Source organism: Odontesthes bonariensis, chromosome 22 (genome assembly GCF_027942865.1).
Source record: "Odontesthes bonariensis isolate fOdoBon6 chromosome 22, fOdoBon6.hap1, whole genome shotgun sequence".
NCBI lineage: Eukaryota > Metazoa > Chordata > Actinopteri > Atheriniformes > Atherinopsidae > Odontesthes > Odontesthes bonariensis.
The window spans coordinates 14,724,050-14,747,846 of record NC_134527.1 but is presented as its reverse complement, the minus strand read 5'-3'; the positions used below and the strand labels follow the sequence as shown (position 1 = coordinate 14,747,846).

The window sequence follows — 23,797 nt, the reverse complement described above, 5'->3', positions numbered from 1 at the left end:
CATTGTAAAGACACTCCCTCCCCTGAGCTGAGCAGGCCTTTTTCTCTCCATCTGTCTCCCTCCTTCATTCACTCACTCACTTTCCCTCACCAGCTTTTTTCTTTCCCTTTTTACTTCCCCTCTTTATGTCTGCTTGTTTCCTCCTCCTCCTTTCTTCTGTCTCTCTCCTCCCACTGGGGCTGTATGCATTCCTGCCAGGAGGGGCGGAGGTGTCTGTGATCCGGATAAGGACCAGACCTCTCCTCCATGCTACCCTCCCTCATGTTCACCCTCGCCCTCACCCCCTCCCTGGGAAAATGGGCGCACCCTCCTCCCTGGCAGGGCACTGACTCCCATTTGAATGTGCTGCCAGCCATTGCAGCAGAGACTTAACATGATTTGTTTGTCTGCTGCTGCGTGTTTGCACCAGTCCTCCATTACTCCTGCCGGAGATCCAGTGAGCTGGTTAGTTGGTGCAGATCTGGAGTGAGGCTGCTGGAGGCCAAGGGTACGGGGTTAAAGGGGTGTTAAAGAGGGTGATGTAGGAATGGCGGGGGATGTGTAGGGGTTAGAACAAGTTTGGAACATTATCCATATGATGGAAACTGACTGATTTTCAGAGTAAGTCAGGTTACGATAACAAGTGAACGTGCGTGCACACACACCAAACTATTCACTAATCACTCAGTTTGCATTCACAAAGACTGAGGGTTTTGTCATTCCTCCTTTTTTTTTCCCTGATGTTTTGTAATTGGCTCGCTTCCTGGTGCAGTGGCAGACAGCAGCCACAGCAGCGGCTGCCCAGCCGGCCCATTGATCTTTCATCAGCCCATAGAGTTAAAGCTGAAGGCATGAGGGAAAAGCTGGAGAGGCAGCCCCTCTTTTTATGGCAGCCCGCTGGAGCCTGCCTAGGATTGTTCCCTATTTCCTCAAATTGTTTTTCATTTAGTCAGGGTGCCGCTCAGAGGAGATGAGGTGGAGTGTCGCAGACATTTAGGGGAGCACGTAACTGCTACAATTCGGGTAGGTGGATACAATGGTATAGCAGAACTCAGGCTTGCTGATAACGTTTCAATTTCTGTGTGTGTTTGGGCTATTGGCTATATGTGTTACTTTAATTGTGGGCTAGTGGGACATCTCTCTGAAGCTCCCTGTCCCCAAAGCACAGATCAAATGACCTAGAGGCCTATGATTAGAAGGGAAAAGGTGACAATTTATCTGAAGTATGCCAAGTAATAAATGTAAGATTGTACATGTAAGATGTAAGATATCTCTCTCGATATAGATATATATAGAAATATGTAAGTCACTCAAATGACTTTAACTTAAAGGGTTAGAATTACCTTGCTCAATTTGCAGGAATTCTTCAGTAGTGATCAAGTTGTTCATGTGTTGTCCAATCAGAGGGTCTTAATAATATGTAGGTGTGGTTCGTTGCATCTCCAGCAGTATCCCATTGATCTGAGCTCCAGCAGTCATGAAGGCCCAGCCTTGGTCATCTAACTGATATTTGATATTAAGATCCTTCTTCAAGGCAGCTCCACAGGGATCTGGTCAGAGAGAGGCAGAGAAACAAACTTCAGATCAGCAGATCCATTTTCATTGGACTTTGAATATTTCATGCAGGGAGTCTTGCAGCAGACACACAGATACGCAAAATAACAACCCTATCCAGTCACACACATATAACTGATTGTGTGTGCTTGGAAAAAAATATGAGTAAGGAGTGGACCTCAAGGAGGATGCACATACAGTGAAACCCTCATGTTTTATAGCCCAAACCAACAAAATGTAAGTACTTGCCATATTGTTATCTATGTGAGCAGAAATGTGTTGCAGTGTGCAATCAAACTCGTCAAGGACACACAACAAGATGCTGCACAATAACAGACGCACCTTTACACACATGGCTACCGCAGCCAAAGGCCCAGGTTGAGGGAATTAAGCCTGGATTCTGTTTCTAGTTGCAGCACACATGTGGTCAATGTAAGGCTGTGATACCGACTCAATAGTGGTTATAAATGTGGACGCAAAAGATAACATGTTTAAATAGACTGTAGAACAGATAAGAGAGATATACCTCTGTTTATTCATAAACCACTTGCTCATTGGGCTGTTGTGTGTACTGAGTTTATTATTTTCTTTGTCATGGTGCAAGATCATAAAATTTTGGGACATAAATGTCAGAAATATCTAAAGAAACACCTACATTACAGCCTGTGTAAAACAGACAGTAAATCTATCCCAAGTATCAGCAGCAACAACGCAACAAGATGACGCGTGCTTACAGCAAAACCCACACTTGACCCCAAAACCCTTACCCACAGAAAGGATGCTGTTTCACCAACTGTCTTCAAATTCTTTCCTCTCGGAAAGACATCAGTGAAACCAGAGCTTGCTAGGCTCTGTATGTGTTTATTAAGTATGCTCTGGAATGGCTTTCTCCCAAGATGGCTGTAACTGAGAGATTTGTTCATGTAGGCATTAGCTCTGGCTATCAGTGGTGAATTATTTATTGAAAAAAATCCTCCTTTCCTTGACGGATGAGAGAATATGTATACTGCTCATTGACTCTGCCATACGGACCAGAAGGGCGATCGTATCTTGATGTTGAATTTGGAAAAAAGGAAATAAAATGCTTCCTGAAAACAATCAGCATAACACTGATAGTGAAAGGAGCATTTAGAGAGATAAAATGAGATGACCTGGTAAAAGATTGTTTGCTGAATATTCTGTGAAAATAATCAGATTTAAAAGATACCGTGGGTTTTGATAATAAAATTGAGCACAACATAACTTCATATTTGCTTATTAAGTAATCAAGTTTAACTTTCTGTGCTTTTCATATTCAAAAACTCCCCCAAAGCTGTCAGCCTGTCAGTGCCTCATTAAAATCTTGATAGATGTATTTCTACACATGATATCTTATAGAATAAATATGATAAACTTCAGTGCACATTGTGATGACAGGACCATCAGGAATGCATGGGGGGGGGGGGGGGGGGGAGTGGTTGCAAAATCTCGTCTTTTTGTTAAGATACTTACAAATGTAAAGGAAAACAAGGAACACAAGTCTCACACAGTTGGACAGGAAATTTAGTTATCATTGATATCTTTCCTGACAAATTTAAATCACAAATGATTTGTTCAAATCCGAATAAATCACATTTGATAATTTTCTTTGCCCCCTTTATTATGTTAGGTTTTTGTTGTCTGCAGCAGTGAAAGAAAAAGAGACAGCCAGAGACGCCTGGCTATTGTCATTCAATGGCCGGGCCACTTTGGAAATCACCGCTCCCTGTTTGTTCTTGCAGCCTCCCTCCCCATATTCCCTTATGGCCTCAGTGGATGGAAGGCTTCCTTTTATAATTTCCAGGTTGCACATACGCTGCCAATCCCACCGCTTCTCAGAAGAACAGGCGCATGTAAAAGGATTGAATGGCTCAGTGATTAAATGAGACATTAAAAAAAAAGAGACAAGGAAACTGAATTTATCCTGGTGCATGACAATAAAATCATCAAACCCTTATTTACAATTTCACAGCAAAAAAAAAAAGTGTTTGGGATCATTGCAGCTAGAGACTTCTACATGTCAATGTTGAAGCTAAAATCTTTCACGTTGACAGAACAGGCGGATCATCTATTACTGATCAAAGCCACATCAGTTCAGAAAATAATCAATCATACTTATTTTGTGTCTATTTTCTGAATATTTTCTCAGATTTGAACTAGTAAATAAATAAATCAAGGCAAAACAGAGGACACATTTCATTCTAACATTTGATGCTCAGGTAACACCTTCTAACGTACCTATTTTGTAGGATGTAATTCTATTAAGCTTTAGATCTAAGTTAAAGAAAATGACTCTGGCCCTGTGATCCTCATTAATCTAAATAGTCACACATTGTCACACAAAAAGCTACCTAAAGGGGGCTCATGGCCCATTTATCAAGAGTAACATGACAGAGCATTGATATTATGTAAGACATTCTGCTGCATCTAACTTCCTCTGTGGGATATCATCCTACATGTAAGTATAGCTGAACTCACCGCACAGAAGTCTTTAAGTTACTTGAATGGTGATTTTGTCAGATGATGCTGAGGTTATAAAAACAGGATTTTATTAGAACAGAGAGAGACGGTCCGGAAATGCTTTAAGCAACGTCGAGGTTACATGTACTCTTAAATGGGCAAATTTTTCAGACACCGTTACTGATTTGTTTAGCCGTAGGACAAAAGTAACAGAAAAATTCATGACAGTAGCTTTATTGTGAATTTGGCCGTATTAGTATACCTTATACTTTACTGCTTTTGCAAGACATTAAAAGATGGAACATCAAAGCATGTACCAATCACCTTGGCCCATTTGATTATAGGTGAGAGTCTACATGCAGGAGCTATATGACCCCCAACTGCATTATCTGGATGTGTTAGTCCGGTTTGAAGACAACAGATTTTGTACACATGCAAATAATACAATAATTATTTCCTTTCCCAGTGTCAAGTAAACAGCCACTAGCCTCTTTACTTCTTCGCGAAGAGAGGCGCAGCTTTTAGACATTAGACATATTGGAAATACTGATTAAAATAGAAAACAACACAAAATAAAAAAAACTCTGCATAAATTCTTGGAATAGTTGAGCGTTTGACTGCTGAAAACCGGAATTGCGGAATTATTTTAGGTTTTCAATTTGTAGCAATCAAGCAGAACCATACCGGCTGTCTCACATTGAAGGAGATTATTCACATTGGTTGGGCATTAAATTCACAGGCAGGACAATTGGACAACCTGCCATTTAGTGGCCAATAAAGTGGCCACTAAAGAAACGTTTCAGCGTCTGTGGGTGTGGTTGCAAACTCTGTATCAGGGACAGAGGGAAGGAAGAGGGGAAAGGAATAAAGACGTGCGTATGGACTGAAAAGTAGAGGCCGACATTTGTGTTTAAATTTACATGTGTCTCTGCCCTTTGCCAGTCAAAAGGGCTTTGGTAATGGTGTCAAATAGAGTGGAGCTGTAGACTCTGCCCTTTTCTTACCCCTCATAGTGTAGTGCTGAAATATTAGTCCACAAGCCTTGCCTGTAATCCGGCACTTTAATCCAAATCTGACATCAAATTTTGTACTTTTCACACACTGTTAGTGGCAAAGCTCCATCAGGTGGTGTGATATATGCAGGAGGATGTACAGGCCTATCATCAACCTTAAATGGTACCTAAAAGCGGCGTGTAAAAGGTTTGAGGACAGGACTTAAAAAAAGGAAGATCTCTACCGACTGAGTACCATGGAGCACTGAACTAATTACGCATATGATGACACAGCTTCTGCTTTAGTGGGATGAATGGATTTCACCAAGTTGAAAGGGTTAGGAGCAGATCTGTTCATGTACCTTGGAAAATGAGAGAAAGCTGTATTTAGGAGGCTTTAACATGCCAACCAGACAAGTAAATCCTAAGCCCATAGGCTGTGGTGGAATGTACTATGTACACACTCAAGTACAGTCTATTATTTTTTTATTATTTTTTTAAAGTATTTTCACTTGACTTTTTCGTCACAACATGTAAAAGGCGAATGATGTTTCTTTTACTTGAATACAACTTCAGTTACTGGTTACATTACAAAATAAGATGTACACCTTGAAACACATGACAGGCTTATGAAATGGTAATCAGACTGTGCACAAATTAAACTGGTCAGCTGAAGAACATCCATAATGAAAATAACAGTTAACTGCACTTTCATTAAAAGTTGAATTTAATCATTTGCAACATTCTGCTTTTGCAGTAATGCGTGAGTAGTAGTAACCTAGTGGCATAATAACATACCAATACTTTAATACTAATATGTATTTATGGTTATCTATTTTCTACTTAATGTTTCCAATGCTGTACATTCACTTAGTATTACTACTTCTACATAAGTAAGAGGTGTGATTATTTCCCTTGCAACTATCTACAGAGTGACAGCCTCTGCAGTTATGAAGAGGAACGCAGCAACAGGTAAAACAGCGGTCAGAAGTAAAGTACACGCTACAGTTCGCGTGTGTTACTGATCGTGCAGAGACTCCGCATATATTTTCAAATGTGTGCTTATGTAGAGCTTTAAGCTACATTCTTACATGAGTAAATCCTTCTGTCCTCATATGTCTACAGCCATCTTCCGCTTTAACAACGTGTCATATGTTCAAAGGCTCTCGTGGCGAAACAGCTACGTCTCCTTATCTGCTTGCAAATGTCCATCAGCAACCTCCAAGGACTCTCTCAAACCCGCAGCCACGAAATCAAACGCTGCGAGCATTTACATGACCGGGAAGTGTCCAGAGGAGTGTGTGGAGACGACAGCAAAAAAATGCTGGCCAAACGCTGCTGCTGGCAGCACTCGTCTGCCCGCTGGACGCGTCTTCCCTTTAAGCGTGCAGTTTGAGCGCCAGGCGCCGAGGAGAATAATCTGTTTGCAGTGTGCGCGTTGATGGTCATTTTTTATGATGTTGTTTAATCCACAGTGGGGAGAAGGGGGTGGACGGTCTAGCACAGCCCCAGACAAGCTGGCTCCAGTGGTCATCTCTGTAGGCTATAGGCTTCTCTATTTGAGCACAGAGACAGGTGTAAATCTCTCCTGCGATCTTTACTCTGCACTCTGTGCGACACTCACCTGGAGGTAAATAAATGGTTTATGGCCAAGTAAATGAACCACCTTCTCTCTCCTTTTTGCGGGCTTGTGCAAATAGAGTGAACAGCCTTGGGGAGGAGGGGGGGGATCATTGTCATACACTGAGATGACAAAATGGCCAACGTATGGTTCTCGTGAAGTTTTGGTTAAAAAATGTATTAGAACAATGGGCTTAATAATGCAAAAGTTTGTAATACGTTCTAACTGTTTTTACCAACTACTTTCCGACAGACTTCTGCATTGAAAGCCACATCAAATAATTAGAAGTGGAGTGTAAAGGCGCTTTCTTTTCGGTTTTTGCCCCATAGCTACCCTTTAATATAACTAAAACTTACAAGGCATGAATGAATTCATGTAGTTTCTAAATTACTCAACATTTACTGTGAATATGAGGAGAAATATTGCGCGCAAATATTCTAAAAGGATTGATACCCGGGGGTGATCTCTGAATCATGGATCACATCGCCACTTTGTCTTTCACCCTACGTCACGCAAAACGCGCGTGCGTGTGTGTTGTGTGTGTCTTGTAGTGAAAAAGGGAGAGAGTGAGTGAGAGGGGGGATTATTATATACCAAAGTTCTGCAAAGTAGGTCTGTGCCAATCTTGATTAGGGATTGTTCCCAAAAGATGGTTGCAGACATGAGATAATGAGGTCCTGTGATAACGCGGGCCTCCTTTAAGTTTTTCCCATGAAAAGAGGCTGTCGCCAGTCCACAAAACGACACTGTGCATCGGCACCACGCTACTCACTTCTCATTTGTCCAGCACAAAAGCTGATCCACCCCAAATCCGCACTAACAAACCAGGGACCGGGAGCAAATCATATAATGTTCAATCGTATTCACTTCGCCACTAATTAACTGGAATCCCACCTTATTCTTAAATACAGTGACCAATTAAACTGCCATGTATGCAAAAGGTCTCCGGGGCCACAGTCGGTCGCCAGGAGCATTTGTGAAGGTCTGTGGCTTCAGTAAAGGCAATGGATCTTATTCGGTGAGTGACCTCAGCGAGGAAAGGTTACAAGCTTTTTCACTACCCTCCGTTGGAAAAACTAAGATGTTTCCTAATCGGATTTTAATTGGTTGGTTGACTGGTGTCTCTTGTTGCGCAGTGGGATGAATCTGGGCTTTGTTTTTCAGCGCGTGTTTCAGCATTTTTTTTCCCACATAAAATGGAAAGCACGGACATAATGGCTGTTGGGTAGAACAGCAAAATCTAAAGTTGTTGTATCAGTTTTATCGTCGTTTAGACAAACACGTGAGGGGGTCAAATCAGCAGGTGTTAACAGAGCCCACTGTTCGTTTTTAAAGTGACAATTTCGTGCCCGTTTTAAACGTTTGCTGACACAAATGAAAGCTTTTTATTTCAAATCCCTCTTTACCTATTTTACCACGTTGACGTAGTCTAAGATAGCTATGAAGGTGGACATAAAAACAAATTAGTCCCACCAAAGGGAGGCTCAGCACCCTACCCACACCAAGCCCCCCTTTGCAACAGTTGCACGAATTTAGCCTCCTCCGTGCGTACTCGGGGTTACTCCAAAATCCTCTAAGTTAAGCCAACCAGGTTCAGCTTACGTTCAAATACTCCCCCTCATTACCCCAAAAAACGTCTTTATGCAAAACATCTGTGGGGACTTCAGTAAATGAAAGCGCAGCTTCTACCCGCATCCCACTCATTTTGATTTTTCATGTGGTTTTGGTGTATTGTCTAACTTTAAATACGGCCATTCTCATATTTCAAATGTCACAAGTATCCAACGACTTGCAATTTGAACATGAAAAAGCAGCAAAGGCAAACGGCTACTAAAAAAAAAAGAGGAAAAAAAAGTGGTGCTGTGGGGGGACGTGCCTCTGAAACTGTCCAACTCAGGTCATATTTAACAGATCTAAAGAGAGAACGTTTCCTTTAAACCACGTCGGCAGATCTAGCTCATTTCAAACAAGACTGTGAGACGGTAAACTGGTAGTTTTATGTCAGAGTTAGCGGACACCTCGTGTAAACGGTATGTAGGCTACTATGTGTGCATAGTAAGCTTTCTTTATCTTTTTTTTTTCTCTATGAACAGCCCAGTAACTCCTCCAGTGTACACCCAGTCCTGACAAACCTGTTGGCACAACACCTGTATATGCAGCACAAAGCAAAAGGCAACTTAATGTGATTCCACAGTATGAATAGACAAGTTCAAACTTATTGTACCGACTCTGGTCAATTTCTCGATGCAGTTCAGAAAATAAAATTCAGTATCCGTGAGGACTGGAAGGATAACTTACCAATATTTGATTCCAGAATTGGGGGGGAAATAACAATTTTTTATTTGACTAAACTCGTAAAGTGCCAATTTTTTTGTTTTTAGAAGACATCATGCAGAATAATGTAGCAACAACATAATCATTTAATGAATCGTTTGTTGTTTGGTTTTTGAACAAAACAAAACAACAACAAAAAAAAACTCCAAGCGACTCAGTGCAAGGATCCAGACAGGAGGTTCCCACTGACATTTAGAAGGCCTTTTACAGTAGCTTTGATTTAGCTTTAATAGTTATTAAAGGGGTCCATCCACTGCACAGAGAAGCATTTGGGATATTTAATTGACCGCATTCCACTTTGCCGCATGCACATATTTTGCCGCATGCACTTCATCTTGTTGTTATTTTTCTCGCTAATGACTAAAAACGTAAGTTCACCCAGAAACGGGAGGTCAAGGATGAGTAAGAGTACAAGAAAAAGATTGGTCTGAAACCTAACATTTAAGTTAGATAACAAATGTGTTGTAAAATGTCTTGAACCTTCATCACCTGTTGTTTTGCTTGGAAAAAATCAAATCAAAGGAGTAACACTTCTGAACTCTCTTAAAAAAATGCTCTGAAACATCTCCTTCTCTGGAAAGCAATGAACAAGAGGTTGCCATTCCCTCTTCTCATAGCCTACAAATTTAAGAGCAAAAAACCTTAAATATCTGATTTCATCCATTTAAAAAAATGGATTTATTTTTACTTTGATCTTTTTAAGTAAAAGCAAATGATGATTATATAAATTTATGCTGTTTTTCGTTCTTTCCATTTCACATAAACAGGGTGGGAAGAAAACAAACAAAAAAAACAAAGTTGGCTGAGGTTAAGAAAAAATCCACAGTGAAAAGAGTGGATTATGGGCTCAGGCCTGCACCTGTAGGGAGTGGCTGGAGAATCCTTCCCAAAAATAACCCAGAAAACTTATCCCAGCAGGTTTGCAATGAAGTTTAACAGGAAAAATGACAGACCACCTGAGGCATGAATCCAGGAATACCTGGCTTAACTTGAGGAGAACTGACACCTAAGTCCGTTTTTACAAGATTATTTAGGAATGGGTTATAGAGAAGTTTATGTATAACTCTTCTGCAAAATTCCTTACATGCATTTAAAGAGCTTCTCTTGAAGCTAAAGTCACAGCTATGATGTGGTCTATCTGTGAGCATAAGCATGATGCTTGAAACCTCCTCATTTCCTATTAAACGTCTTTCACAGTTCTTATGGATTTACTTAAAGGGTTTGTATTGCACTTGATCCATTTACCTCAATCATCGTTCTCTGTAACAAAATGTCTGATTGTGGCCAAGAAGGACATAAAAGACATGTATTCAACCATCCCGTCAGTGGAAATCAGTGCTGGTTTCTTTTACCAAGCTCTCCAGACTGCATGGCACTTACTTTTCCGCCTATGGTTTTCCATTTCAAAGCCCTGTGCCTCCATGTAAATACCAAAACACAGTAATCCAATCTGACCCCATTGCAAATTTTCCAGAAACTATTGGGGGGTACTGGGGTTGACATGAGCCACACACTTATCCCACTTAACCTCCAGAGAGAAGCCACCCTAACCCCTTTAGTCAAAGATTCCCCCGCTGGAGGAATGCACTGCTTTCTACCACACTCTTCTTAAAAGCAATGTGTCTTGAGGTTGAACATCAACGACAAAACTTAATTACTCTGTGTGTTTGTAAAGTCAAAGCGGCACAAAGTTGATGCCAATGATGAGGAAGCTATTTGGGCAGAAGAAACCCACATCAGGGCACCTCTCGGCCCACTACACTGTGCAAACCCAAATACTTTTTGATTCAAACCCTAAATAGTCCCCAACTGATGCCTCCCATGAATGTAGCAGGAACATATTTATACTGTGCTAACTTGATGACAAATAACCCGAGGATTCCTCTGTTTCCCATTTGCTATTGTTTGCTTTTTTAGCATGCAAAACTAGTTCCAGTCTGATCCTCAGTTCTCAGGATACACGGGGAAAGATGCTTATCTCCCATGTTGGAGAATGGTGGCACGTAAGGCAGGCTAAAGGCTTCTGACACATGGTCCACATCTGAAGCTTTTGCTTTTGGAGTATCTTGATCACACAGCTCGTAGCTACAGAGAAAGCCTGACGGCTGTTTATGGGGCTGAGCGGACAAATCCCCTGCATTATGGTCTACAGGTGATGCATGCCACCGGACTGGTTTGTTCTAATATTGCTGTGTACAATGTACTCTCAAAATGCAGCTGCCCGGACTCTATTCTATAGAAACAAGCGATAACGAGCAGGGCTTTTTTTTTTTTTTTTTATGTGAATGAGAACCATTAGGCAAGCTTTTAGAGGGCTTCTAGCCCAACAATGCTATGCAAACACATAGTTAAACAAACAGAAACTGTCATGAGTGGTGACTGAAAATGATTCTGTAAAACTACTAAGTGCACGGTTAATTTAGACATTTGATACATCTGAGCCATTTTGCATCAGTATTGTCATATGTAGGCAAAGGATCAAAAGCTTCACATGCCAGCTTAACCTTTCAATAGCCCCCTTCTTAACAACATGGTAATAATTTCAAAGATGTGAGCCTGCCTCACTGTTGATGAACAACAGCAACCACAGGAGCAAACGTCTCCCCGGCACACTACCATTTTCCTTGTCAATCTTTAGTCAATGCCCTGCTGTCAATAAGCACATCCCCTAATTAACTAAAATAGTATTTCATCAATAGCCATAACTGGCCAGTGCAGGAATTGACGGGAGCAAGGGTTGAATTGACTGAAAATGCCTGACAGGGACAATTCATGGACAGGTAAAGAGTTTATCATTCTCCAAGGCAATTGACTAAAACATGTGTGTGATTCTGCAAAGTGCAGTTTACAGTCTGCACTCTTTTTTGGGGGCCAATACAGCATCAGTGGATCAATTTTAGCCCCACCTACATCTTTGAGGTAAATGGTTTGCATTTAGAAAGTCATTACACTGTCAATTGAACATCTCCCCCTCCACTTTGTGTCGGGATGTACATAATGAAGTTTGAAGTCATTACAGTCTTGAAATATACTAATCTGGTGATGTTTCCTTTCCCTATCATGTCGTGTTAGGGCTGATGACTCTCACCAGACAATCTCTTCTATTCAGGAGCGGTGCCACCAAGTCTGTCCTTGCTTATCATTAACAATCTGCAAATAAACAGGACAGCATACATTACATCACTTGCAGCTCCGTGATCAATTCCAGGAATGTCTTTGAAGCTTTGCTTAATGAACCTACACAGAGTAGCTGTTGTGTGCAGTCAGGGCATGAAAGCCTCATAACCAAAGATCCTTTATGCAGTTTTTTCATTGATGATATTGTCAGGTTAGGAAAAACAGGTAAATATTCGGAAACATTAAAAAGAAAACGCATGCTTTCCTTTGGAATTAAAGTCACGGCAACGTGTCAAAAAGTTGCTTTACCATTCTTATGTCTTCTGCCATATAATCCAAGGACAATTCCTGCAAATTGCGCGGACGAGTACTAATATTAGGCAGACTTAAAACACAAGGCATCATTCTGTAATGTCAGAAATTACCCACGCACATGGAGAGAAAATTTTGTAGAGGCTGTCCAGTCAAATATACTACCCCCTCTTGATTTTGATATGCATGATCTGAGTAGATGTATAAAAGGGAAGCGCTGACAAAGTTTGCTTCATCAATCAGTAGTGTCAGTTCAGACCTTTTTATAGCCTCTCCAAGTCCCTGGGAGCCCTAACCCTGTAAAAGTTTATATAGTGTATTGACCATTCTCTACTTGCTTAGCTAATGAAGCCAGCTTGGCCAAAGAGCCTGAGAGGCAGCCACAGTGTCAACACTGCTTCCTATTTGATGACACCTTCCACTAAATTGAAATGTCCTCCTAATGGGGCTGAGTGTTTAAAGAAGAATAAGCCCCAGTAATTGACACAGACCTGACCTTACTCACACAAAGACACGACTGCAAGGTTCCACGTAGGCTGGTGGAAAGCTGCACCTAATGTTAGGGCTGATATCATGTGAAGGCTTAGTAGCTTTAGCCGTTAGAGCTCTGTGAATTTTTTTCATTCAGTATGATGTTGCTGCAGCTTATCAACAGTGTTGCATTTGTTTTCTGTATAATCAATAACACACAGCACATGCCAGACTCCCTTGACCCCCCCCTCCCAGACTGCCTTGGGGGATGTACTGTATGTGCAACCAGAGCACTCCACCTCTCTCAAATGCACAGACATACAAATGCAAGAGAGGCGGATTTCTATGAAAACATCCATCCATACCAATGTTAAAGGGGGCACTGTGACATTTAATTTTAATTGACAATAACTGAGCTCAAATGAGCAAAAACCTGCATGACATGACAGCAGTGCCTGTTTACTAATACTTGGAGGAATGAGCAGTGCTGAATTTATTGGTAGTTTTGGCTCCATAGGCGCCAACAATGAGCCTTGAGGCTTTCACTGACATGTTCAAACCCTAAACTTCAAAACAACAAAGGCTTTTATGAATTTTTTTATGTGCAACAAGTTTATCACACCTCTGAGTAGTATAAACTGAAGAGTCTGGCCAGGTTGCAGGTTAAATAATATCCAAAGATGCTAATATATTACCAGGAGCAAACCCTTACATTCAATACCTGCTGCATCTTGCAAGAATTTGCTCTGCATCCACCATGCTCCAACCCCACCCCCCAGACTTTGGGTTGGGTTCCCCCTGGACCCACGGAGACAGACAACAGACAGAGAATTGATGGTCACTGTTTATCCACGGTGGCTGACAGGCCACGACACTCTAGTTTACTTGTGAATTTGTGGCCAAATTGTATTTATGAGAGCACTTGCGCGGCTTTGTCTGGCGTGCACACAGAGGCTTTGCAGTGAAGCAATGTTATTGCATCAAATAATGAGCCACGTTCTTCTGAGAATGACTATATCCGCTTTAGACATATCCATGGCTTAAATGTAATAGTAATACGACCTACATGGGATTTAATATTAAGGTGGATTAAAAAAGAAAAAAAAATCTTGACAGCTGGAGTCAACTCAATGCTATACATCTAAATAAAACTAATAGCTAAAAGAATTGCTCAAATTGCGTTTTTAAAAAAAAAAAAGGAAATCAACACTGCATTAACAATAACACATCTTTAGGGCAGCCCGTGCAACGATCACTTGGCAGAGAGACTGTTGTGCCGGGAAAGCTCGCTGTGTTCACAGGCAGCATCACAGACTGGTAGGATTTAAAACATAGACACTTTTAGAAATCATCTAAAAACACTCCAATCCTCGCTGAACTCTTCCCCTCTTCTTGTTTGCGCTCTCACTTTTTGTCGTCTCTATATTACTCACCGACTCTAAACATCTCAATGCAATTTTAAAGTTGAGGGGGCATTGCTACACAAGTGAGGAACCTTCTACCCCTCAAACAAGACAACTGCTCAGATCTTTTTCATATTCCATCTGTAGATTAAAAAGCCTTAAACTAATACATATTCAAACCTTATTCACGGCAGACGTCTCTCACACAGACTCGAATCTAATTTCAGGCAGTAGAGAAAAAGCAGCAAAGAGGACGTGTCTCTCAATATTCCGGATGACAGAATTACGAATAGACTGTTAAACACGCCTCACGCCCATAAGCATTTTGGCACGCAAAAAAAAAAAAAAAAAAAACTAAACAAACCCGTATAATTAACAGACCATTACTGGACGGTTCAGAGGCGTTATAACATTCTTATTAACACTTAATGAAAATATCATATAGCGCCCAGCCGCCACTGGCTTATATTATTCTGAGCTTTGATTTCAAAAGGACGCTACAGGAAATGTTGGCTCTGCGCTTTTCGGCTCTGACTGAACTGTGTAGATATTGGAGACAGCGAAGTGAACACTGTTCATTAAGAAAATAAATATAAGCCCCAATGAGCAAAAGTGTGGTCCTGATGCTTAAATCACAAGAGTATGACTGGAACGGGGACAGTAAAAGGAAGTCGATGGCGCACCAGATCGCATCGCTCCGCCAAAGGGAGCCGGGGTTCCCGGCTTGGCTTGGTTGCTCTTCGCTGGGTCTCACAGACCAGCCGACAGCGCAACTTCTGTGAAGATGTTGACATATTCACACAATACTGGCCGAGGCAGGGCGGTGTTTCACGGCAAAGCACTTTTGAGTTTCCAAACACCTTTTTATAAGTCTGAAGTCTGTCCCCTCCACCCGACCTGTTAAAACCACGCCTACGCAGCCACACAATTGGTCCGAACGCGTGAAAGAGCCAATCAAACGGAGCGCTGCTACTCGTAACATGCAACACATCCATACAGTATGAAGCCCTATGGGCCACAGAGGCGCTAGGAAAATCACGGAGCTGGGACCTTACCACCCCTCTCTCTCTCTCTCTCTCTGGCCGTCAGCGGACTCCTTTCTCTGCACACGTCTTTCTCTGAAATGTGTGTGTGCGTGAAGGAGAGAGACGGAATAAAGTGTGTGTGTGCGTGTGAGGGTGCATGTCCGGAGCAAGTAAAGGCAGGGGGATTATTCGGCGCTATCGAAATATTTCAACACGTCGCCCTCGCTGCAGGACTGAAGCCAATAAGAAGGAACCCATTTTAACAGGAATGCCGATATTGTAAACAGCAGCAGAAGAGAAAGAATGCGACGCAGTCAATTAAGTGACTCACCCCAGTTGGTTTAATTCGACTTATGTCCGAAAGCCAGCGAGAAACCGAAAGGTGTCCGATGCGCGTCTGTCTCCAAGAAAATCCGCGTCGCAGCACTTTTGAAGATTAATGGAGATCATTTTTGCTTTTTACTTCACAGACTTTTGATCCAAAGTCAGCAAAGGACTGAAGAGATTTCCCCTCAACTTGTGAAAAAGAAAAACAGTGGATGCTTGTTCCTGCCGCGTTGAAGGAGGAGTTCAGATTTATTTTTTCCCTTTTTTTATTTTGAATCAACTTGCTGCTCTTGTACACAGTCTCCGCTATTGCAAGACATATTGTGCTCCATTCAACCAGTTGTCATTTGTTGCCCACACTTGGATGAACTTCCTGATGAGAGATCCAGTCATACAAGGATCAAGTATGGCATATCATCCGTTTATACCTCACCGGGGTCCGGAATTTGCCATGAGTGCAATGCTGGGTCACCAGCCTCCTTTCTTCCCGGCCCTGGCTCTCCCTCACAGCGGCTCCTTGTCTCTGCCTGGCGCCCTGGGGAAGCCGATCATGGACCAGCTGATGGGAGCCGCGGAGACCGGCCTCCACTTCTCCTCGCTGGGGCACCAGGCTGCGGCCGCCCACCTGAGGCCTCTAAAGACTCTGGAACCTGAGGAGGAGGTGGAGGACGACCCGAAAGTCCACCTGGAAGCCAAGGAGCTTTGGGAACTCTTCCACAAGAGGGGCACCGAGATGGTGATCACAAAATCCGGAAGGTAAAAATTTAACTTTTTTTTTTCAGAATTGATATCCCCAAAAATTGTTATTTGCAGAGGCCTGTTGTGATAACTGATATCTCTTGATGGTTGGGTTTTATTTGATCCTACTTAGACTCGCCGCTTTTCTTTATATATTTATCAGCGAGTATTTTACGCACCGCTCTTTTCGTCAGCATAACTGGTAACAATTAAACTCACATAATCGCCCCAAAAATGGGACGGAAATATGGCATTTATAGCCCGATGCCTTTTTTCACTACATGATAAATGCATGACCCTAAACTGTCGAGGCATCTAAAAATAGACTATATGGCCTATTTTTGGCTTAATAGGGGAAAAATAAGGAGACAGTTTATGAATGAAACAACATGAGATCACGTCGTGTTTATACGCAGCTGCTTTTTAAGTCCCAGGTCTGTGGTGAACAGTTTACAAACATTTATTAATTGATGAAAAATATAACGACACGAAAGATTATGCATGCAAGCTACTGCATTTTTGTATATTAACCCTCCTAAATATTTGTTCTGAGCTCTAATTGTCTGTACAGACGTGCTGATTTTTTTTAAAATGGCCTCTTTTTTTTCTTTTTTTTGCCCAAACTTATTCTTTTAAAATGTCAAATTTAAAATGTCTTCATGGCAGTAATGGTACAATGCAAAGGTGGGCGGTGTAGGTGTTGACCTTTCGAGGGATTAAAAAATGTTCTTTTTCTTTTTTTTTTTAAATCATAACGTAGGCTACAAAATTCCTTGAGCACTTGCATGTTATCTTCCTATTTTTTGTTGTTGTTGTCGATAAACTGTGACCTAGAAATAATACGTTGATTTTGAATTAAGCTACACAAAACGCACACTTTTCCTGCAGAAAGCATAAGCAGGTAAAGTAAGAGCGAGCTAGCCTACTTAACATAAGTCGTTAAACCGACAGCCGGTACCAGACTTCTAAATACAAAGAAAAAAAAGCAAAACAACAGACGCCTTTTTCTGTAGATGGCTGTTGTAATTTAACCACTCAATTATTATTTGGTTTCTTTATTTATTTTTTTGTATCTAATATCTCCCGCAGCAGTGCCTTACGGTTTGTTTTTCTTCTTTTACAGGCGGATGTTTCCTCCCTTCAAAGTGAGGTGCACTGGTCTGGACAAGAAGGCCAAGTATATACTCTTGATGGATATAGTTGCAGCCGACGACTGCAGGTACAAATTTCACAACTCCCGCTGGATGGTGGCAGGAAAGGCCGACCCCGAAATGCCAAAGAGGATGTACATTCACCCGGACAGTCCTGCTACTGGTGAACAGTGGATGTCAAAAGTGGTCAATTTTCACAAACTCAAGCTGACAAATAACATCTCCGACAAGCATGGATTTGTAAGTTCAACTAATGTATGTCAATTTTCCTATTTATCAACATACTATTTCAGTAGACATTGTGTTTTATTAGGTTGCTAATATTTCTGTATTTTACCTGAAACTCATAAATGCCATGATGCTGTAATAACCCTTTTGTAATCCCATATGCATATTTACCTGCATTTGCATGCCTATAGACCATGCTGGACCTGTCCAGTTCCTGCTAAATCACCCTTCCATTTCGAATTGACGTTGCTGCAGGAGGAATCCTAGAAAACGGCGATCTGTGGGTTTCCATGTGTTTCTAACTCCCCAACCTTTTGTGACTGTGTGTGTTGCAGACCATTCTTAATTCGATGCACAAATATCAGCCACGATTTCATATCGTGAGGGCCAACGACATTCTGAAACTCCCGTACAGCACCTTCAGGACTTATGTTTTCCCTGAAACAGATTTCATTGCCGTGACTGCTTATCAAAATGACAAGGTAAGCCCAATTAGAAGCAGAAAACTGGGCGTAGCTCGTCGTGAACACGTTCAGAATTGAGGCTTGTGCGTCCCTTGTCCTGTCAAACGTGCTTTCTTTCAAGCTCAGCTCCATTTTGTTGTCATAAAATATGAAAGACATCATATTTGTTTGAGACTGAGAGTGGTAGCTGGTGTGTGTGTGTGTGTGTGTGTGTGTGTGTGTGTGTGTGTGTGTGTGTGTGTGTGTGTGTGTGTGTGTGTGTGTGTGTGGGTGGGTGGGTGGGGGGCTGATGTGGCGAGTAAGTGTCACATTCACCAGCTTGCGGTAGGAAAGCAATAATTCTGAGGAATGTTATACAGGTTATCTTCCATTTATTTAATCACGTGGAAAGGATTTGGCACAAGCCCAGAGTGTTCCTCGCTCTCAGCGTTTGTGTGCGTTCGTGCGTGCGTGTGTGTGCGTGTGTGTGTGTGTGTGTTTGTGGAACTAAAAGGGCTGGGGGTTGAAAAATGTTGAAAAAGAAGAGGGGGGAACGCTGCAAGGTTAAAGGGGGGAAAGGGAAATAACTGGGGGAAGAAAAGGGAGATGTATTTAGCCAGTTTGTGCTGCTTTAATTGGTAACTTTTTATGCTGTAAAATAACAATGATAGTAAAAAAAAAAAAATCATGTCGGTATATCTTTGAAGTTACTGGAGAGCGTTGGCACCACATGTAGCAGCTCCGGTGCGCAGCGGTAAAACAGGGAGGAAGTGGTGAAGAAGTGGAGCTTTGGTGAAAGCTACAAACAGAGCAGCAGATTCCATTCCCGTTGACAAACGTGCCAAATAGGAGGCCACGGTCTTTGTGGGCTCGTGTGTATTGTTTAATGTGCGTTTTATCTGTATGTTTACTGTGCAGTTTAGCCTGCGTGACAATGATCTCCATGTGTCTGAAACGTAAAGGGGGAAATAACAAAATAAACCGTGACTTTGGCTCTGAACGCGAGGCTAAATGAAAACATTTAGGGGAAGTTTCACTTTATTTGCTATAAATAGACATGACTTCACCTTCTATTTCAGATAACCCAGCTGAAAATTGACCATAACCCTTTCGCCAAAGGATTCCGTGACACCGGCAATGGGAGACGGGAAAAGAGGTGAGACGGAGAGAAAACGTGCATTGCTGGCTTCTGGCTGTGTTGGATCTTTCTAAATTAAACCTGCCTTTAAGCCTTCACACTAAACCCCAGGACGTCTGTCTTGTCTATTTAAATAGCTCAATAGACACAAGTTTACTAAGTCTTTACGCCCATAACAGGAAAAAATACACACACATCCATACGATTTTTTTTTTTTTAAATGACTAAAATATTTTTCTACATCATTCACCATACTGCTGATATTGTTCCTGACCTGAGAACTGGGACTACCCTATAATAACCCGGGCACTTGTTCGCAGGAAGCAGCTGGCTCTTCAGTCCATGCGTTCATACGAGGAGCAGCAGAAAAAAGAAAACGGCGCTTCAGACGACTCCTCCGGCGAGCAGGCTTCCTTCAAATGCTTCGGTCAGGCCTCGTCCCCTGCCGTGTCAACTGTGGGGCCCCCACACCTGAAAGGTAGGCTGACAGACCACACAGTTAGTCACACCTCGTCCAAAAGTCATAAAAGTTGCATTGAGGGTAGTTTTTTTTTTTTTTTTATAGCCCTAAGAATAAACGTCCTGAGTGGCCGTCAATGAATAGCTGATCATTTATATCCAGCCCATCCACGCATGGGAAATTGATAGCTGTCCTCGGCACTGATTGTCTAATTGAAATTAACAATAAACACCACGGAAAAAGAGAATACTCCCATTAATTGATGACAGATGTCTGGAGACATCCTAGCATAGTGCTTAAAATGGTTTTTTAGTCATTTCCCCCTAAAAAAAAATGCATTTAAAAGGCTATTTGGTGGGGGAAATTAACACCATCGGTATTTTAATTGTTGAACTGGCTCACAGCATCACATGGCTCACCAGTGTACTTCGTAATACGTTTCTCTACCACCTCTGAGAGCCAGCCGCAGTGTGGTGGATAAAGATTCCCAATACACAGAAATGCAACTGGTATTCTACTCTTTTCTCCATGCATAGATTTCTGTGACAGCGACGAGGACAGTGACGATGAGAGCAAAGACGGACACAACAAAGACGGCGCTGACTCCAGCAAGATTTCCACCACTACAGAGGACGGGAAGGATCACGAAGCCACCCCAGCTAAGGGGAATGCCTTTAATAACAATGACTCTACCGGCAGGATCCGCGAAAGCGGCCCAAGAACTGAGAAAAGCCAGGCAGACTCACGGCAGAGCCCCATCACTGTCATCTCCAGCACCACGCGCTCCGGAGAAGACCTTAAGAGCCCGAACACGGACCAGTCCAAAACGGACGAGTGTAGGTCAATAAGCAAGGACAGTTTCATGCCTTTGACTGTTCAGACTGACAGCGCGCACCTAGGCCACAACCACTTGCATAACTTTGGATTTCCAACAGCCCTAACAGGACAACAGTTTTTCAATCACCTAGGGAGTGCGCATCCGTTTCTCTTGCACCCCAGTCAGTTCAGTATGGGGGGTGCTTTCTCAAACATGGCCGCGGGCATGGGACCACTACTGGCAGCAGTATCCTCGGCAGGGGTGAGCACCATGGACACAGCGAGCATGGCATCACCTGCGCAGAGCTTGGCGGGTGCGCACGGCCTGCCCTTTCATCTGCAGCAACATGTCTTGGCATCACAGGTAAAACCTGTTTTCTTTGACTTAAGCCTTCTTGCAACTTTACTAACGCACATGCTTGGTTGCACTGTGCTGCAGACTACAGGCCACGGAGGCCCGTGTACCAGATTTAATATGACAGGTGCAGCGACACATTTAAAGTTCATTAGTTCATGTTTTTCTGTTTTTCAAAGCAACTGCAAAGGGAAAGTGTGTGTCCTGTTTGCATGTATGCCTGCTTTCCTACTAAAGTCAAAGATGCAGAGCGGAGTTAGGAAACTTTGAACTGTGTTTGACGATTAGAGACCGAGTGTCTGTTGGAATCTATCGTTGCGTGTTGTGGATTTGAGCAAAATTATTAATGACAAATGACTGACTGAGAGATAGAGACCAACTAGCAACAGCTTCAGGTGTTAGGCAATCATATGATAGGAGCTCATTAAGTCTGAGTTTTAGAGCCACAGTGGGGAGTATTAAAATGCCTCATTGGCTCAGAGGGGGAAACAACTTTATGTTTTAATGGACAATAAATGTGCATTTTTCCCCATTTATTGTCAAAACAAATGTTTTAGCTGCAGCTCCTCTAGTCTGATGGTAGCAACAGGTATCAGGGATCTTTATTTGCATTTCAAATTCTTGAGTGAGCAGCTAAGTTGTCGCCGCGGTAGGTGGTAAAGCTTTGCTGCAGGGTATTTTTTGTTCGGAACAGATTTGCGAAACCCAAGCGCAGAAATCACAGCAGGCTAATTCTACACAACCTTTAAGCAAGATTCTCAAATTTAAAAGTCAGTACAGACAGTGGAAGTCCAAAAGCATTTCATGTTGAACAGCTATTTTAAACGTAAATCAATGATGTAGTTGTGCGTAAATGTTTAACATTATAGCGTATAACATATTACAAAGCATTTCCTGAATCATTCCTGTTTTGGCGCACATTTTCTTAGACTGCACAGAATTGATCAACAGTGTGAGTATGAGCTGTCTATGATACCAGCCCTGTGGCTCACGCTCAGTTTCTCCATTTATCCACAGGGCATTGCCATGTCTCCGTTCGGCAGTTTGTTCCCTTATCCTTACACCTATATGGCAGCAGCCGCGGCAGCTTCGTCCTCTGCCTCATCTTCGGTGCATCGGCACCCCTTTCTGAATGCAGTGCGCCCCCGACTCAGGTACAGCCCCTACTCCATCCCCATGACGGTGCCGGACAGCACTCTGCTCACCACCGCCATGCCCTCCATGGCCAGCACCGGCACCGAAATGAAAACAGATGGCATAGTCCCGGCCAGCCCCGTGTCTGCTGTCACCTTGGATTCCACATCAGAGGTGACCAGCCACTCGTCCACAATATCCTCCGGATCCGTGTCCATGTCCCCAAAAACTTGCACGGACAAGGACGCCGCGAACGAGCTCCAGAGCATCCAGCGCTTGGTCAGTGGACTGGACTCAAATCAGGACAGGCCACGGAGCGGATCCCCTTAGGAGTTTTTTTTTTCTTTTTTTCTTTTTTTTTTTTCCAAAAGCAGCCTTCATGCTTTTCGTCCCGTTGTCGTCAGGAAAGGTGAAACGCGTTGACGGCGATAAGAACATTAACCTTTGGAAGACATCCTTGCGTATTCATGCAGGTTTTAAAAGAAAAAGAAAAAAACAACTAAAAACGTGAACTTTTGGACGTTTTGGTTTCTGAAATGCACTTTGTTTATTACACATCTGATATGTAAATTTCCCATCCTTCCTTCGTTTCTTCTTTGTCTTTTTGTTAAATTAAACTACACTTTATTTCTCTGTCATTTGAATACCGTACAAGTATTGAAACTGAAACCGTTGGCATGGGTGTGACTTAGAGATTTCGGATAAGTTGCTGCTGTGTCCTGTCTCCTATAACCTTATCATACACAAGGAGAGATGTCTTTGAAATATGCACTCTGAATTGATTCGACTTATTTGAATTCACTACCGTTTGACCTACCTTTTAAAAGACTGCTGTATTTTGTTGTTCGCTTTTAAATTGATCGATTGAACAGTTGTTGCATGACCTCTGGAACCAAATCGAACGTTACTTCAACACCAGAAAGAGAAAAAGTGTGGAAAATGTTCAGCTTTGAGTCAAATCAAAACATTTCCTTTCAGTGGCTTTTTTTTTTTTTTTTTTTTGGATTTGGTCATCGATCTTTAAATGTTGTTTTTCGCCATGTCTTTTGGGAATCAAAAGGCCTAATGAACGACTGGTGCCATGGGACAAAACTATAACGCCCAAGCATGCTTAAATTAGCCCAAAACCGTCAAAGGGAAGCAGAAATTTCAAGTAAATATTAAAAAAAAAAAAAAAAAAACAAAAAAAAAAAAAAAAAAAACGAAAGGTAGTATTGATCTTTGGTGTAAATAGGGATATATAAAATATTTATGTAATTATTTCATATTGTTATTGCGTGTAAATACAACGGAGTAGTTTGTTTCTAGGGATCTGCTCTTAATTTATTGTCGATATACCTGTGTAAAGACAGTTTGTGGACTATTATCCTTTTGTTGCCATCTGCATTTATACCCCCCTTTAAGATACGACGTTACCCCCATCCCAAATATCCACAGAGCTAGTTATTCACACTCATGTGCCATTGTATTTTCACTTGTTGTCCCTGTGTGTGAAGTGCTACTGTTTAAAACAAATGAAAAAGCGACAACGCACTGCACCCATGGCTTGAAAAAAAAAAACAGTTCCTGTCTTTTATTTTATTTTTTACCTTTTTTTTTAGACGAACTTTTACGAACCTGATCGTAAAAGTGCCGCATAATCGAAAAATATGAAGGTTTTTCTTTTCTTTTCTTTTCTTTGTGTGTGTGTGTGTGTGTGTGTGTGTGTGTGTGTGTGTGTG

The 23,797-nt window shown here is 42.1% G+C and overlaps 1 protein-coding gene and 1 long non-coding RNA gene across 4 annotated transcripts in view; one reads left to right on the top strand and one right to left on the bottom strand.

Moving 5' to 3' along the window:
* LOC142372926 (uncharacterized) overlaps window positions 1-16,350 on the bottom strand; it is a 54,247-nt gene extending 37,897 nt beyond the window's left edge. For both annotated transcript variants that reach the window (XR_012768357.1, XR_012768358.1), the window contains exons 1-2: window positions 15,618-16,350; window positions 1,323-1,529 (exon numbers count right to left, since the gene is read on the bottom strand). This is a non-coding gene — a long non-coding RNA (uncharacterized LOC142372926). The remainder of the gene's footprint in view (window positions 1-1,322; window positions 1,530-15,617) is intronic.
* tbx3a (T-box transcription factor 3a) lies at window positions 14,986-23,075 on the top strand. 2 transcript variants are annotated; one of them, XM_075455936.1, is made up of 7 exons: window positions 14,986-16,369; window positions 17,475-17,742; window positions 18,066-18,212; window positions 19,253-19,329; window positions 19,632-19,789; window positions 20,308-20,951; window positions 21,960-23,075. In XM_075455936.1, exons 1-7 carry the CDS (start codon window positions 15,978-15,980, stop codon window positions 22,404-22,406), a joined length of 2,133 nt encoding a protein of 710 aa, XP_075312051.1. In that variant the 5' UTR covers window positions 14,986-15,977; the 3' UTR covers window positions 22,407-23,075. The 2 variants fall into 2 exon arrangements, with proteins under 2 accessions (XP_075312051.1, XP_075312050.1); XM_075455935.1 differs by having other exon boundaries at window positions 14,988-16,369; window positions 17,475-17,757.
* Window positions 23,076-23,797: the final 722 nt, after the last annotated feature.

Excerpts from the sequence above, each read along its gene's own strand:
- tbx3a (XM_075455935.1), top strand. The coding sequence starts at position 15,978 with ATGAACTTCCTGATGAGAGATCCAGTCATACAAGGATCAAGTATGGCA. Across the intron at positions 19,790-20,307 it reads GGGGCCCCCACACCTGAAAG|ATTTCTGTGACAGCGACGAG; the intron begins GTAGGCTGACAG and ends CTCCATGCATAG. Across the intron at positions 20,952-21,959 it reads AACATGTCTTGGCATCACAG|GGCATTGCCATGTCTCCGTT; the intron begins GTAAAACCTGTT and ends ATTTATCCACAG.